Source organism: Xenopus laevis, chromosome 1S (assembly GCF_017654675.1).
Source record: "Xenopus laevis strain J_2021 chromosome 1S, Xenopus_laevis_v10.1, whole genome shotgun sequence".
NCBI classification, from domain to species: Eukaryota; Metazoa; Chordata; class Amphibia; order Anura; family Pipidae; genus Xenopus; species Xenopus laevis.
This window is the reverse complement of record NC_054372.1, coordinates 43,458,854-43,473,841: the sequence shown is the minus strand read 5'-3', so window position 1 is coordinate 43,473,841 and position 14,988 is coordinate 43,458,854. Positions and strand designations below refer to the sequence as shown.

Here is a 14,988-nt window from a genome sequence, read left to right as displayed (position 1 = left end):
GTACATTTACTAGGTTAAACCATTCGAAAAAAATTCATGAATCAGATAGGGATCTATATGATAAGGTGCCGTACAATAAATAAATTAATTAACTAGATGTAAATTAATTAGAAGAATTTTTTAAATCTCAGTAAGAACTGTACTCAGCCTGAAAAGCCACAACCCCATGGCCCCTTAGAACAGAAGGAAGAGTCGGAGAGTTGAAAGATTAGTTGCGTGTAGCAAAGGAGGTTCACCCCACCCCTCTAAAAGTTGACCAAAGTAAAGTTTACATGCACTAAATAGCACTTTATATTCAATTAATTGGTTGGCAATTGATTGAAGTTTGACCCCAGTTGCTACCTTATTCATGGGTAAGTGCTCTGACCTTTGTCAGAGCACTAACCCAGCAGCAAAATAATTTGAGGGGCCCCCGAACTCTTCAGAAGTTGTCCTGGTTTACAATAAACAGTATATTAAAATTACTCATTATTTAGGACTTCATTGGGCCCCTATAGCTCCTGGGCCCCCCTGCAGCCGCAGGGTCTGTTACTTCTTTAGTTACACCCCTGGGAATTTGCCCTGAGGAACCTTGCAAGCTGTGTGCCTTGCGAGCAAATAGACGGACAACCTCAGAACAGGGAAGCAGTGATCACAACAGAGGTCCTATCATTCATCTTTCATCAGCTAAAACCTACACCCCTCTATCAAACCCATGGTTGGGGGCAATCGTTGTCCAACTTAAAGCAAAACATTAATACTGTATTGACAACAAAACCAAATTTGAACATAAAAATCTTTAATAAATGCATTTTTAAAACTGAGGACACTTTCAGTCACTGCCTAATGCTCTTTCTGAAAACTGTGCTCATTGACATATGGTAGGTAAGTACTGCAGTGCTGTGGTATTGAAGGTTGTCCCTGTAACAAACCATAACTGGAAGACAAAATATATAATATTAAATCATAAAAACAAGACATACCTGTGTTATTAAAGTATGTTATTAAAGTGCTACAAATCTACAGGACAGGGACCTCCTTCATCTTCAGTCTCTTTATTGCAGGGTTTATTGCAATGTTTGTCCCCTGTGCATTATTATTGTATTGCAAATATATATACCAGCAGCGCTCTATAAATAAAGATATACATACAAATGGTTTCACTCTGTTCATGAGGTATCATTCAGTATTGCCTGCCCTGGAACTCTCACTAGTGATAGCGCCAGACAGTTGAGAAACAAAGGGAGAATCCACTCTGCCTCTCCTGCTCTGTCTGCATCCACATTCGGAAGCATTGTCTCCGCTCGGGCGTAGGCAGAAGCAGTAGAATTTGTCCTGAAACGCTTTTGCATTTGTTGCTGAAATCAGCCCTGCCTTCGGAAGACAAGGAGAGCAGCAGGCAGTGGAATCTATGCAATTATCTGCATTGTCTGGCCCTTGCCTTAAAGCTTGCTTTGTAACAGTTTGGAGAATTTTTATTTATTTTGCTTTAATTCCCACATTTGTCAGGTTCTCAAATTGTACTGTTTCTAAGCATCACTCCTAAAAAGCATCAGATTGTAGTCCATACTGATAAAGCTGTGCCAAATATTTGAACGTTTATAGTTAAAAAGAGCAACGTAACATAGCAGTTAATACCATATATATAGCTGGTTTACTGTGGCATAAAAGTGTAAGTAGAAATGGTACTGCAATGCTACACAACTTTATAAGTATAGCCCAATGTGTACATTGTAATATGGATGCCTCCGTTTGTTCTTAGGCTGTTGCATAAGCATCACTCCCACCATACATGAACTATCCACTTCCAATAGGATAGCTGTGAATAAAACTAGCTTAAACCGTGATCTTATGTAGCAAATATAAAAATGGCAATGGTAGTGCTGAATGGCTGAACTATTTTTGTACACAGTACAATGTACTCCAGACATTGATTATTGGCAGTGCTCGGGTGGGACAAGACCATGCAGTGCCAATGGGACATTTCAGTCAATAATATTCCAGGAGCCCATGATAAACTCTCTGAATCATGGACATTGCTTGTACATTGCAGTCTTGTATGGTTAGCTGGCCATCCACAATGTAAAGCTAATGAAGAAATTGGGAAGGATGGTGCAAAGTCCAAAGCCCATGTAAAGTACTGATGCCGTTCCAATAGCAGCAGAAAGTAGAATGCTTCTCCGATCTCGAATAATCTTCTTTACTGTCTCACAGAACTGCAAAATAAAATCAATATGGTCAATTAGGTAAATAAATTCAAGTTCTGGACAGAGACAATCACATTATTCTTACTGACGCTCTTCTCTCTGGGACTGAAGATATAAGTGTTATCAACATATTTCAGGACAAAAACAGACACTCGTTTAAAGATTTCATAACAATATAATTGGTATACATCTTAATACACAAAGGCAGTGTCTGGGACAAACGCAACATCGGACTTCTTGTATATACAGGTATGCGATCCATTAACCAGAATGTTCGGGACCTGGAGGTTTCTGGATAAGGGGTCTTTTTGTAATTTGGATATTCATGTCTTAAGTCTACTAAAAAATGATGTAAACATTAAATAACGCCAATAGGTTGGTTTTGCTGTAATAATAAAATGGTATCTTGTACTTGACCCAAACTACGATATAATTAATCCTCCAATAAGGATTAATTATATCTTAGTTTGGGTCAAGTACAAGGTGCCATTTTATTGTTACAGAGAAAAAGGAAATACTTTTTCAAAAATTGGATTATTTGATTATAATGGAGTCTTTGGGAGGCGGCCTTTCCGTAATTTGAAGCTTTCTGGATATTGGGTTTCCAGATATTGTATACCTATATATATTTCTACAACATATATATATGTATGTAAAATGAAAATTGTCCACAGATGTTTTCAGAAATGTGCATGTGAAGTACAGAACTACAGAATGGTGAGTCTGTTGTTTAGGTATTTTCAAAGATGTAATGGCATGGCCACAAATTTTACACAGTCAGGCTTATTTTCAAATTAGGGGTGCAAGGCACAAAGTCAACTCCTGCAAATGCAAGGGAGCCCTGTATTTCACAACTAATAATTAAATACATTTATTAACAGGCTCTTCAGGGTCTTGTGACCCCCTGATGCCCCAGTTAGAACATCATGAATGATGTTCAACCTCGGGCTCATTGCAGGAGCCAACCACGCTTGTGTATGCAGCTCCACTATCCACAGACAGGGCTGCCATCAGAAATCATAGGGTCCCACACAACAACATTTTCTGTCCCCCTTTGCCACGACTTACCCACCCATCAGGGGGTTTTCTGGGGTGGCCCATATGCATCACAATTTCACCCCCATAACTTGTGTATCATTTAGAGTGCCAGTGGTGAGTAGTGTGCTAATGATAGGGCTCACTTGTGTTCATCAGTGCTGCACTTGGAAATATAGTCTACTTTTTAATCTGGTGTGTGAGGTGCGAGTAGTGATGGGTAAATTCATTCAGCAGGCGCGAATTAGCAGCGAATTTGCATGTTTCACCACTGGCGAATAAAATCTCGATATTTGCCATGAAAATTTGCCAGCATCAAAGATTTTTTTGACACCGGTGACAGTTTCAACGCCAGTGTCAATTTAGACACCAGGGACAATTAAACGGACGCCCATTGACTTTAATATGCGTCAATTGTCGACAGCGTCGAAACTGTCGACGGCCTCAATTTCGACTCCAGCGAATTGTCGACGGCGTTAAAAATCCAGTTTCGCCAATTCACCCATCACTAGTGCCGAGTGTAGCAAGACCTGGACAAAGTTTAATGCCTTAGTGAATTAGCAATGAGGGGTGATTTTGCACCCCTACTGCTCTAGCACTTTTTTCAATGGGTCTTCTAATGTCCCTCTGTTTTAGATAACCTTAAAAATCCCTGAACTATTTCACCTTCCAACACTCCATAGTAATCCTCATTCCCTATGAGAAGAAAAAAGAAACCTCATTGTAGGTACATTGAAAAATGTCCAATAAAAAACATCTTTAATTAGTATTTTACCATGTAGAAATGTTTTTTCTTCTCAACTTCTGTATTGTTTGCATGAAATATATTGAGGAATTTAAGAAACTCCCTTGTTTAATTACTGCAGAGCCTTGGAAATTAGAGTATCAAGCTATTAGTAGTAAAGTCCAAATGACCTTGCCTGTTCCTCTTAATTAGAGTTTTAAGTGAAAACAAAGTATTAACTGCTTTGTTGCTACAACTTGCATGCTTCTTAAAATTAACCTTAATTCACATGATTTATGTCATGTCCTGTTGCAGAGCTTTAAAAACCTAACCGTAAGGACAACAATTAGGCTGCAGGAATCCGAACAATTCAGTTATTTCAAAGAATATCATGCTTACAGCTAACATTTGTTATTTAAGCAGTAAAAACTAAGGAAAAGGAAGGAAGAAAAAAAGAAAGAAAGAAAGTCAGAAAGAAAGAAAGAAAGAAAGAAAGAAAGAAAGAAAGAAAGAAAGAAAGAAAGAAAGAAAGAAAGAAAGAAAGAAAAGAAAAACATTTTATTGCACTATTGCAAGGAAGTAACACCTTCATGGTCCCTTAGCATATAGTGGATCTGGATTTTATGTATCCTGTAACAAATGGAAGTCTACAACTATTAAGAGAGTTAGAGGTCTTCATTGTTTTGAAGGAAACGAGTATTACCTTCCAAGCTTTACATATCAAGACAATAAACCCCTACTCAGCCCATAAACCTCTGCTTCTAAAAAATGCAAGTTCTGACTTTTTCTAATCATTCAGTTACTTTACAATAAAAATACAAAACTATTTGATTTGTCATTAAATACAGGTATAGGACATGTTATCCAGAATGCTCAGGACCTGGGGTTTTCCGGATAAAGGATATTTCTGTATGTTCATACCGTAAGTCTACTAGAAAGTTGTGTAAACATTAAATAAACCAATAGACTATTTTTTGCTTTCAATAAGGATTAATTATATCTTAGTTGGGATCAAGTACAAGCTACTGTTTTATTATTATAGAGAAAAAGGAAATCATTTTTAAAATGATGGGAGATAACCTTCCTGTAATTCAGGAGTTTTCTGTGGGTGTCCAGATAATGGATCCCACACCTTTTTTGCAACTCATATAATCCAAACACATTCTGTAAGACAAAGAACAGACTAAAAAAAAAAAAACTTCCTTTCCCAAATAGCATTAACACAGAGTGCATCTGCATTAGAATGTATGCCAATACAATTTGCACAGGTCGACTGTACTTAGTGTAGGTGTCATCTAAACGTTCCTATTCTTTTATTTCTACTGTCTATTATTTTTACATCAGGAATATGTTAGTTTTATATTAATAAAGGATATTATTATTATTATTAACATGTATTTATATAGCGCCAACATATTGCGTAGCACTGTATTGATATAAAGATCCATTATAAGCCACAACAGTTAGTGTAAAAACAGTCGATGATGTGCCACCAACTTTTACATAGATGATTAAACAGAAGAAAGTGAATAAATATATCAGAGCTTTGACTGATAATGAGGAATTTTACCTTCTGGGTCTGAAAGCTGACAGGCATGCCATATCTGCAGTAAGTGACAAAGTGCTCACAGTTGTTCCACAGGAGACTGTAAGGTGTAGCTCCAAGCAGTTTCTCTGCCCTCTGAGCCACTTCTTCACTAGTCAGAGGTTTTGTGTTGAAGCTTCTGTCCACGTGGTTTACTAAGATATTTCCACCATAGGCAAAATCCTGCACAGAGTCCACTCTTATACTGGCTACCTTGGCCAGAACACCCATGATAAGCCTTTTGTTCGTTACTACTCTCCTTATTAAACACGGATCGTCTGACAGAACTGGAAGAATATCCGGCATCAAATGGGCCACTTTGTTATTCCCCAAATAGATTCCAAAATGAACAAACAGCGTCCTGGGAACTTCCAGCAAGTCACCTCTCTTAATATACGGAACATTGCAAGGCTGCCTGCATTTGCTTTTTTTGGACGATACACAAAACACTTTCAAGTTGGCCAAAATAAAGATTTTTTCAAAAATAAAAACAATAAGTCCTACCAATAGTGATTTCATTGTGCTCACCTTAGAGTTAAAGTTCAAGGCTCCACAGTAAAGCTTTGTCTGGAGCTAATCACTACTTCTTGCTGGCCACATGGGGAGAACCTTGACATCATGATGTAAAGTCAATGGTGATTGGATAACATCAAAGTGGGTGGCACATTGGCACTGCAGTATCTTTGTCATTAAAACTTTTTTTTTGTTATTTAGCTGTAGATAATGTTTTCATAATGTTTCATTTTAGCATAAGAAGCTTGGCATAATCTGCTTGCTTTATTTGTATATTATAACATATTAGTTCACATTGAAATGGAAGAAAAAAGGAAGTAGAAAGGGAAAGGTGTAAGAAATATTTCTAATCACAATTTAATCACAGCTGAAAGGGGGTGAACTTTCACTTGTACCACATTCAGAGGTTAATTTATTTAAGTTATTTATCTCCCTTATTTTTGCCTTGCTCACTTTTTTCCCTCTGCCTAAAACCAGGTAGGCTTTTGTGTATTTATTTTGTTAAACCGCAATTGACAAAAAAAAGACGATTGCAGAAGAAATTTAAAAATGCAAATGATGCAAAAACTCCGCTAAAGTATGATAAAAAACACACTGATTTTTTTACCTTGTTTAGCCCAATCCTTTTACTTGAAGATTAATAAAACAGCCCCCTTGTGTATTTTGTTTTAAAATTGAGAGATTTTTATCTCCATATAGGTCCCTAAAGTGTAAGCCTTAGGTAAGCACAATCTTGGCAGTAGAAACAAATCCACCAGTTATTCACATGACTATGGAAATGCTTGTGGATTTGGAGGATTCCTTAGTTAGTGTAATCGCCCTAGAGAAGTCTATCACATTCATACGTTACAGCGCAGGGTAAAGTTTTCAGTGTCTATGAATTATTACAAGATACTCATAAAATTGTAGTGTGCAACTAATCAGCTGGTAAAGCTGGAAGCACATGGGGCATTTTGCCCACTAATGTATTTCAGCCTGTGGACTAGTGCCCTATATTGACTTTTCCACCTCCCATTCACTAGAAAAAAAAACACCTGACATTGCCAATATTAGCACTTTTTAAGGGAAAGTTGATATAGGAAAGAACTCGAGCTTTTCCGTTACATTGTGCCTTCCCTGCACTATGTGCAACTTAGAGAGTACTGGTGAGTGTAGGCCACAATGGAGCCCTGTACTTACTGTCTTAATATGGCCCCCTTTGCAGGCAGTAAAAACAGGACTGCCTTGCACCCACCAGCTCTGCACCTAGCAGCAGATTTCCACTCCACCCTGACCCCAGCATAGGAAATCACAGGGACTGACCCCTTTCATATCTTATAAAACTATTCGATCTTGGCCTTAGAATTCTGAAAAAAAAAGAAAGAAACTATTATCAGGATACATATTATCCAGAAAGGTCCAAAAAATGCCAGAGTCTTTTTATATAGTAGTCTGTTTGCTGTAGAATAAAAATAATCCCTTTGACTTGATGTGACCTAAACTAGCATAACACTTTGTTGATAGCAAAACAACCCTAATGTTTTTTTTTTTGCTCTGTATAAATATTTTTAAGCAGCCTTAATGTATAATGTTCCACATGAAGGATATACCCAAGTTCCAAGCATTCCATTCAAAAATCCCTTACCTTTCTAACAGCTGCAACTAATCCAAGCATTAACAACAGCCTTTATTCTTCTTAAACCCCTATTTTGCAATGTAAATATACACATATTCATCTCCTTTTCAGTTATTTTTTAAAGAGGAGCGTCCACTTGTTTAACTCAATCTACCAGAAAGGCAAAAAAACAGAGCAATCCATTAATCTGCATTTTGACAAAGTTAATCCATTATGCAAATGTTTAAACCCCAGGAACAAAGCTCACAAAAGAGCTGCCCTGTCATGTCAACAAAAGCCCTTAGTCAGTAGCTAATAACATTGGTAGCTAAGAAAATTCTCTACTCTACTTCCCAGAGAGTCTGGAAGAAATGATAGATGAGCACCCACATTCAGCTTACCTGAAAAATAACTGAGCCGTTGAGATTTGGGAAAAAGAAAGTCTGATCTCTCATCTAATTTTAAGCAGACAGCCTTTCTGTCATAATCGTGGGTATGGCCTTTTTATATGCTAATGTCCTTGATCTTAGGATAAATTAGCCACTTATCTTTCACACTATCCTGTTGTTTATAAACTAACATTTTTATGACCCAATTTCCCGATTTATCATGCGTAGTCTGTAAAGATAAAAAGATACTACAAACTTTTATCTCTTATCTGTTATTCTGCCTATTAAGGTCAGACAAGCTCATCAAATTTAGTGATCCTAATCTATCCTATTTTTATATATTTATTTGGCAGTGCTTTTTGCACAGAGTTTCTCTCCATGCAGTTGCCTTCCCTTGTTATATTCTCATGTGCTAGGGATAGTTCCTCTTTACCAGTCATTGCTGCTCCTCTGAGACACACAAATAGAAAACACAAGGAAATCTTTAGGAGTAATACAGTTTATGGACCTTCCCCCCAAAGCATCATAGAGAGGAGTCATCTGGAAAAAGAAGAGCATGCATTCCGAGCAGATAGAGGATTATCCAGGGCACCAGAGTTTTGATAGATATCAGTAGAGTTGGTTAAAACTCTAGTGCCCTGGAAATACATTCTATGTATACAGAATATAAGGAGAGTGGTTGGCCCTTATTGGACAAGCACAGAGTTAAGGTGGCCATACACTATAAGATCTTTCCCCAACTTGCCCACCTAAGGTGGACAATATTGGGCTTTAATTTGATCAGAATGCAATGGCCATAGCAAGGACCGCGTCAAATGCAGTCCCCAATCCAAAGTAAAAATCAAACCAGCCTGATCTATACCTGGTAGCTATTTGGCCTGATATTGGTCAGCTGGACCTGTAGGAGGTCCCCTTAGGACAGAGACACACGCTGCGATTCAGGGAGATTAGTTGTTGGTGGGGAGATTAGTCGCCCAACGACAAATCTCCTCTTCTTCGGGGCAACTAATCTCCCTGAACTGGCTTCCTTGCCTTCCTGCTGGGGGGGGTGGCACTCGGATCGCTTTGTTTTCCAATGTCGTCCGAAGTTGCCTCATGACGAAACTTCGGGTGACTTCGGAAAACGAAGTGCTCCCAGTGCCACCCCAACAGCGATTTACATTCTAGCAACCTCTACTTGCTGAAGCTAGTAGAGGTTTTTAAAACACCTATGGGAGAATGTAATGAAATCTGGTTGCATGAACAGATTTTCTTTGTGCAAATTTAATATAGTTTTTGCAAACCCGGAAATTGTTTAGCGACCTCTTCTGACAGTGGAAGAAGGATTTCGAATGCTAAAGTTTGCGCGAGTGTGCTGTCAATGTAATAACACTTCTTACTGAAAAAGTTATGTTTGCTCCAGGCACTTCTTTAAAGTGCGCAATTGAAATTTGCCTGTGAAATGCAAGTTTTATTCTTATTTGAGCAAATAGTTTTTCCTCTTTGCGACTTTTATTACATCCCCCCACTAGTGAACCATAGAGGGTAATGTTAGCAACCCAACTAGTCGGCTATTGTTTTCACATGATGACCAATCATTTCTTTGATGATTGGTTGCTGTAGGTTACTAGACCAGTAGCATATGTTGTACCTTTTATTAAATTATCCTTATAGTCTTTAAAGGGATCCTGTCATCAGAAAACATGTTTTTTTCAAAACGCATCAGTTAATAGTGCTACTCCAGCAGAATTCTGCACTGAAATCCATTTCTCAAAAGAGCAAACAAAGAACCCCATGTCAGATTTCAAAATTGAATATAAAAAAATCTGTTTGATCTTTTGAGAAATGGATAAATAAAAATTGCATAAATTGCATTTATGCATAAATAAAATTTGGTTTAAAACTAAAATTAAGAAGCTTGCATTTTTTATATGGCTTGACTTGGATGGGGTTAATGCTCATCTTGAAGGGGATGTAAAGTTGTTTCTGAAATTGTAGGGATTCTAATAGAATCCATTAAAAGGAAAAACTTTGCAATATAAGTGCTTTAATATTTTTTTACCATTTAGAACCCCATGTTGTCTTGAAAACGGCGGACCTGTCTTTTGAATGGCAGGTGGAAGCTCATACTGTATATACTGCAAAGGATTGTTTTAGAATACTTGAGTTTACAGGGAGAACTTGAAATCTCCTTTAATGATGATATGACTTGGTCACTTAATAAGGTTCAATAGGTTTTACAGCAGAACCCAGCCAGATCTAAAATGCCTAAATACATTACTGAGCAGTCCTCTGCTATCTCTCACAGACCATGTTGGAACAGTCTCCATAAGACCCTTATGGCAGAAACGCATGCCCCTAATTCAGGGAGATTACCCAGCGACAAATCTCCTCTTCTTTGGGTCAACTAATCTCCCCTAACTGCTGGCTGTCACACTGAGTGCCATCCTGCTGGCGATTTAGATTCTAGCCAGCGGGAGGTAGTTCGGGGAGACTAGTCATCCCGAAGAAGAGACGACTAAATTTCCCCGAATCTAAGTGTGTGTCTCTGCCCTTAAGATGAGGAAGCCTATTTTCATTGGCAACCTTCACTGACTGAGAGAATCAAAGTCTGCACAATTGTTAACCATATAAAATAAATTCAGTATGCTATAATGTCACCTTGTGCTGTAAGTTTTGGAAAGACCATTTACGTTATGGCCTATTCATTAAATATCAATAGTAAGGTTTATCGTTCATGAAAGCAGTGGTTCTTGCTACATGGTGTTACGCTAGCTGGGGAGTATGCAGAGCAGAGTGACTGTTATTTTTGGGCTTCCAGGTTAGACTAATATATTTGCTATCAACATGTCCTTAGGTAGTATACTGCATAAATGACAAGGGAAATTACAAGGACATTTACCAATGCAAACTGCTCACAGAGTGAGCTCAAATGGTTTATTATCTAGTTATTGATTTTATAATGGAAATCATTGCAGGATAATATAGAAACACAGATGTTCAGGGTTCTTGAAGGCTCATTTGAAGAGGGTGAGTGTAAAGGTGGCCATACATGGAGAGATCCGCTCGTTTGGCGATGTCGCCAAATGAGCGGATCTCCCTCCGATATGCCCACCTTGAGGTGGGCAATATCGGGCTGATCCAATCGTGGGCCCTAGGGCCCAACGATCGGATCCTAACGATGCCCAAACGGGCGGTCGGATCGCAGGACCGCATCAACGAATAGATGGGCCGCGATCCGACGGGATTTTCTGTCCCATCCGATCGAGATCTGGCCGACTTTCGGCCAGATCTCGATCGGAGAAGCCCGTCGTTGTGCCCCATACACGGGCCAATAAGCTGCCGACACGGTCTGTCGGCAGCTTTTATCGGCCCGTGTATGGCCACCTTAAAGTGCAAGTGCAAGCACAAAAAGCAGACAGAGTAAGTTAACCCCCCCTCCTTCCTTTTTACATAGATTCATGTCCAACTTTCAAGCACAGTTAGAATCAGCTTCCCATCTTCCTATCTATCCCCTTTTCAGCGTTAAAAGTCATAGATTTCTTATTGTTTGTCATCATACTGAAAGATTTAAATTATACAACTGTTAAGGATTTCTTATTATATTTAGTGATAGGCGAATTTGTGGCATTTCGATTTTCGAATTTCCCGCAAAATTCACGAAACAAGGGAATTCCAATATTAACTCCAAGTTTAGCTTATCATATCCTTCTATGTGCAGATCACCTCCTTTTATCTGTATTGAAAGAGTTATATCAGGGCAAGTACTGGATGAACTGGATAAAGCAAAGGCTAGGTTTCTTGAATGGAGGTACAGCATCTTAGGTATTTATACACAAAAAAGGTTGATAACTCATGTATAGTTTTAACAAAAGGTCTGGGTAAGTAAGGAAGTGATCACTGTATGTTGTACTGTAAGAAAAATGACTCTTAGGGGGTTATTTATAAAAAAAAAAACTATTCTGACCAAATCCGCACAGAATCTTATGATTTTCCGAAAGTTATGTTTCTTTCGGAAACCCAGCACAACTCAGAGAATCTCACAATTGTTAACAAGACATCTGCCATTGACTTTTACATGTTCTGGGCAGGTCTGAGTTGGAATACTTTTTTCATTTGACTTTTTACACCATCCGAAATCTGTGCTTCTTTACCTGTGATTATTATTTGCCCCAGGCTGTATGAGTGTGAGGGTGGCACCTTTCTAACTCGTGGGTTGTTGAGATGCCTTTATTTCATGAATTAATGTTTAGCACCAACCACAGGAAAATTCTGCCTGCAGAATTCATTAATAAGCTTCTCCGGTGACACTTGTTTGGTTTGGCCCCATATATTTTGAGTGCCAAACCAGCGTATTGTGTCTCCCCATTTATCACACTCTATAAATAAAATGGTGTAAGACATTAGCAAGGCAGGGGAAAATATTATGTAGAGCTTTTAAAACATGATACTTGAAAACTGGATGTATTTCTCATTCTACAAATAGGAAATTCTGTTCCCCAAATATGACACCTAACTTGGAAAAGGAAACTGGATTAGTGAAAGAATCTCAGGTATTCAAGGCAAGATGCAGATAGTGCCATGCCTGGACCAAGCATATAACCACAGCAATAGGTTTTAATAGTGTAATCCACTTTATGCAAAGTAATGGTCACAGTACAATAATAAAAATAATACAGGCTGTAAGTTACCTGGTCAGTCTGGAAGCTCAGAGGGATGCCGTATCTGCAGTCATTTACAAAATGCTCACAGTTGTCCCACAGCAGACTGTATTCTGTAACGCCAACTAGTTTCTCAGCTCTCTTGACTATTTCCTCAGGAGGCAGAGGCTTACTTGTAACTCTGTGATCCATGTGGTTAATTAAGATGGTTCCACCATAGGCGAAATTCTGCACTGAGTCCACTCTAACGCTAGCCATTTTAGCAATGACACCCATTATAAGCCTTTTATTTGTCACAACTTGCTGAATGTGAGACTTGTCTGAAGAAAAAGCTGGAAGAATATCAGGCATCAAATGGGCAACCTTGTTGTCTCCCAAATAAATGCCAAAATGAACAAAGAGAGTCCTTGGAACTTCCAGAAGGTCGCCTTTTTTGAAGAGAGACACTTCATAACTGTTGGCATTTTTATCCTCTTTGGAAGATTCTTGGGCATTCGGTTTAAATGTCATAAAATATAAGATTCTATCCAAGAATAAACACAGGAAATTCAGCACTGGATTTTTCATCTTTGTTGCCAAGCTGGTTGATGCTCAAATGAAGGCAAATTTAATTCTGGGTTTGATTTTAGAATGTGGGATGAGACCAGTGTATTAAACAGCTAAATAGGATTGCTAAAAGAAAAAAAATGTAGGCGGCTCTCAGGAAACAAGTTTGAGTTTACTAAATACTATTAATGAGGAACAAACAGGCAGCTTTCTGTATGTCACCACACCAATAACTCCCTCTTTCTAATAGATCTCAGAAAATGGGTAGGATTATTGAGGGACAGCTTGTGAACTACACTACCGAATCAAACAAAGTGTATACCGTATGACATGGCACAACAATGCCCCCTTGTATTTATTACTTTATACAGTTTAATCCAGCTTGTTAGTGCTGCATAACTTTGTTCCAAGACAATTCTCCGTGATGCAAACCAGAAATTGGTACTTACATCTTCCTTCTTGATTTGCAAGATTAAAGCAAGATTTTCATTCTTTTTTTCCTTTTATTTCATGCAAGAATTACAATGCCATTCACATGTTTACTCACTATTGTTTGAGGCTGACATCATTTGGCATTTCTTAATTTTCATATCTTTTTATATTCATTCCCTCTTAAAGGAGAAGGAAAGCTACGAAGGCATTTTATTGCCAATAGATTAGCTGCAATAGTGCAAGCTAGAATGCTATATTTATTCTGTAGAATGTTTTACCATACCTGAGTAAAAAGCTCTAGAATCTCTCTGTTTGTTTAGGATAGGAGCTGCAGTATTAATGTGGTGTGACATCACTTCCTGCCTGCGTCTCTCCCTGCTCTGGGCTCAGATTACAGTAGAGACGGGAGGGGGGGGGGAGAGGAGCAAACTGAGCATGCTCTTGCCCAGGGCAATGAGGTTTAAGCTGAAGGCAGGAAGTCTGATACAGAAGTCCATGTGTACACAATAGAAGGAAAGAAATGCTGTGTTTCTTTTGACAGGGGACTCAGAGCAACATTACTTTGGGGGTTTACTGGTATATTTAGATGTACCTTTCTGATAAGAACCTTTCCTTCTCCTTTAAGGTAAAAAAAAATTATCCTTTCTTAACCTTTAAAACAATGGGATGTATTATGTGAAACTTTATAAGAATAGTAACATCACAAAAATTAAAGTGTTTTAAAGTAATGGAAATTAAATGTAGGGGGTTATGTACTAAACTCTGAATACAAAAATTTGTAATTTTTTTAATAAAATCTGACTTTTAAAATAACCCGAATTTTTCAGAATTTATTAAACCACGAGGATGGAAAGTCTGAATTAGAAAATCCGGCATCTCAGACCTGTCGAGGTTGGGAGAAGTCCCAATGATTGTTTGATGTCACTGGGTTTCGTGCAATACCCCCGAAGTTTACAGGTAAAAAAGCATAAGAAATCAGAGTTTTTGGGTGAAAAATCTGAAAAAAAGTGAAAATCTGCAAAACAAACCCACATTTTTGGGAAAATGTAATAATAAATAAGCATAAAAAACCCAAGCTGATTTCATCAGAGTTTGTAGCAGAAAATGTTGAGATAAAATTGGATTTTGATAAATAACCCCCATAATGTTGCACTGCACTGGTAAACTGGTGTGTTTGCTTCAGAAACACAAATATAGTTTATATAAACAAGCTGCTGTGTTGCCATGGGGGCAGCCATTCAAAGCTGAAAAAGGAGAAAAGGCACAGGATACGCAGCAGATAACAAATAAGCTCTGTAGTATAATATGGGATCCTTCAGACTTATCTGTTATCTAATGTGTATC

The 14,988-nt window shown here is 38.2% G+C and overlaps 1 protein-coding gene across 2 annotated transcripts; it reads right to left on the bottom strand.

The window, feature by feature from the left end:
- Window positions 1–761: 761 nt before the first annotated feature.
- On the bottom strand, window positions 762–13,519 carry LOC108706650 (lecithin retinol acyltransferase). 2 transcript variants are annotated; one of them, XM_041579545.1, is made up of 2 exons: window positions 12,697–13,519; window positions 762–2,195 (listed from the first exon to the last, which is right to left on the bottom strand). In XM_041579545.1, exons 1-2 carry the CDS (start codon window positions 13,231–13,233, stop codon window positions 2,043–2,045), a joined length of 690 nt encoding a protein of 229 aa, XP_041435479.1. In that variant the 5' UTR covers window positions 13,234–13,519; the 3' UTR covers window positions 762–2,042. The 2 variants fall into 2 exon arrangements, with proteins under 2 accessions (XP_041435479.1, XP_018098737.1); XM_018243248.2 differs by lacking the exon at window positions 12,697–13,519 and adding an exon at window positions 5,516–6,261.
- Window positions 13,520–14,988: the final 1,469 nt, after the last annotated feature.

Coding starts and splice junctions, on each gene's coding strand:
- LOC108706650 (XM_041579545.1), bottom strand. CDS start 13,233: ATGAAAAATCCAGTGCTGAATTTCCTGTGTTTATTCTTGGATAGAATC. Junction 2,196..12,696: donor TGAGCTTCCAGACTGACCAG/GTAACTTACAGC, acceptor TTTATTTTGCAG/TTCTGTGAGACAGTAAAGAA.